Source organism: Arachis stenosperma, chromosome 8 (assembly GCF_014773155.1).
Source record: "Arachis stenosperma cultivar V10309 chromosome 8, arast.V10309.gnm1.PFL2, whole genome shotgun sequence".
NCBI lineage: Eukaryota > Viridiplantae > Streptophyta > Magnoliopsida > Fabales > Fabaceae > Arachis > Arachis stenosperma.
Window position 1 is genome coordinate 29,308,231 of NC_080384.1, and position 2,506 is coordinate 29,310,736.

The window sequence follows — 2,506 nt, forward strand, 5'->3', positions numbered from 1 at the left end:
TCCGTTTAAAGATGGCAAATTCCTACATGAAGACTCCAATCCTCCCCCAACTGTCCTGCAGCAATTCCCTACAATTCCAATTGTCTCTGCTCATAAGCCTTCACCAGCTCCCTCATTCACACAAAGACAACCCAACACTCCTTTTCCTTCCCTTCTTACTTCTGCTACTTCATCCACTGCCTCTCGGGACCCTTCAGGCGCCCAATTTCCAACCCCATCAACTATTAATGATAACAGCCAGCTTAGACCACCCATTCAACCTCCCTTCCCTTCCACCCAGTCAGCAGCACCCTCAAACATCCCAGTACCAATACCGATTTCTAATATAGAAGTCATTCTGCCAGTAGCACCTGCACCTCCTACCATTTCCTCCTCAACTAACACACACTCAATGATTACAAGAAGCAAGACTGGTTGCCTCAGACCAAGGGTTTTTCATGCTTCAGTAGAGCCTAGATCAGTCAATGAGGCAATGGCTCACCCACAATGGAAAGAAGCAATGGATCTTGAATACAATGCTCTCATGAAGAATCAAACCTGGAAGCTTGTTCCACTTCCCAAAGGCAGAGAGGCAATTGGGAGTAAATGGGTGTATCTGGTGAAATACAATGCTGATGGGACACTACAGAAGTATAAAGCAAGGTTAGTGGCTCAGGGATTTTCTCAAAGGTCGGGCTTTGATTTCACTGAAACTTACAGTCCAGTGGTGAAGCCTACCTCTATTCGGATATTCCTGACTGCAGCATTAACATATGGCTGGAACATTAGGCAATTGGATGTCAATAATGCCTTCCTTCATGGAGATTTAGGTGAAGAGGTATACATGAAGCAACCTCAAGGTTATTCTGTAGGTAATGGCAACCTGGTCTGCAAACTGACTAAGGCTTTATATGGACTAAAGCAGGCTCCTCGCGCCTGGTACCATAAACTGTCTACAGCACTGAGACATTTTGGTTTCACAGCAACCAAGTCTGATGTGTCTGTCTTTACCAGGTTCACCAAAGAAGGCAACATCTTTGTCTTGGTGTATGTAGATGACATCATCATTACAGGCAGTTCTAGCTCTGCCATAACTCAGTTAATTGAATAGTTGAATGCCAAATTTGCCTTGAAAGACATGGGGGAACTTCACTATTTCCTGGGAATTCAGGTTACAAAAGCTAAAGAAGGGAGCCTGATTCTATCACAAGAAAAGTATGTTGGAGATCTTCTTGCTAAGGCTGGCATGACCGGGTGTAAACCTTGCACTACACCACTACCTTCTTCAATCAGGCTATTTGCATTTGGTGGGCCTGCCTTCACTGATCCACGACTCTATAGATCTGTGGTTGGGAGCTTACAATACCTTACCATCACAAGACCTGAGCTGTCATACTGTGTCAGCAAGGTGTCTCAGTTTCTGCAGCATCCTTTGGAAGAACACTGGAAATTGGTGAAACGTGTACTTCGATATGTCAGTGGAACCTCCACTTATGGATTACAACTGCATAGAGTTAAAGACATGATAGTCACAGCCTATAGTGACTCAGATTGGGGAGGAGATCCAAATGATCGAAAATCTACTGGAGCCTTCTGTGTGTTCTTAGGGAAAAACCTAATCTCATGGAGCTCCAAGAAGCAGTCAGTGGTTGCAAGGTCTAGCACAGAGGCAGAGTATCGAGCAATGGCCAACTTGGTAGCTGAGCTTCTCTGGATCAAGCACCTGCTGCATGAATTAAAAATTCCACTAACCAAGGCTCCAATGATATACTGTGACAATCTTAGCGCCGTTCTCCTAGCAGCTAACCCAATTTTACACTCAAAATCCAAGCATTTTGAGACAGATTTGCACTTTGTCAGGGACCATGTCAATAACAAAACAATACAGGTGAGCCATATCCCAGGGTCGGTACAAGTGGCTGATGCCTTGACTAAGGCTCTGCCAAGCAGGAGCTTCCTGGAGTTTAGAAGCATGCTGAATATTACTGATGCAAAGCTATTTTTCAGCAAGAGTAATGACAAGTTCACCAAAACAGGCACAAAAAGGAGTATAGAAGATTTGGAAAGCAGAGAGCATGAAGAAGTGTGTAAAGAACCAACTAGCAAAGAAAGAAAGGAAGAAGATTAGAAAGCAGGGGTCATGATAGAGGTTATTAGAATCAGTTAAGTTGAGTCAGTTAGTGATTACTGATTAGTTAATAGGACTTAGCTGAATTCTGTTAATTGCCACTTAATTCTGTTAGTTGCCATCTGTCCTCACTTCACTATATATAGTGCACTATGTAATGAACAGTTCAGTTAGTTCAGATTCAACTAATTCAGTTCAACACTCTTCTCTAGAAACCTCTCTTCTCTTCTCTTCTCTCAAATCTTCAGTTTCTTTTGTTCTTCTTGAAATCATTCCTCCTTCAATTCTTATCTGTGGAATCTGATACCTTTCACTAAACATATACAAAACAAATTTTAGAAATTATGAGGTAAATATATATTACACCTTTATTTGAAAAAAGCAAAGTGAAATTCCCAA

The 2,506-nt window shown here is 42.3% G+C and overlaps 1 protein-coding gene across 1 annotated transcript; it reads left to right on the forward strand.

Moving 5' to 3' along the window:
- The first annotated feature begins 1,117 nt into the window (after nucleotides 1-1,117).
- Nucleotides 1,118-2,107, forward strand: LOC130945743 (uncharacterized mitochondrial protein AtMg00810-like). Its single transcript, XM_057874450.1, has one exon. It carries the CDS (start codon nucleotides 1,118-1,120, stop codon nucleotides 2,105-2,107), a length of 990 nt encoding a protein of 329 aa, XP_057730433.1.
- Nucleotides 2,108-2,506: the final 399 nt, after the last annotated feature.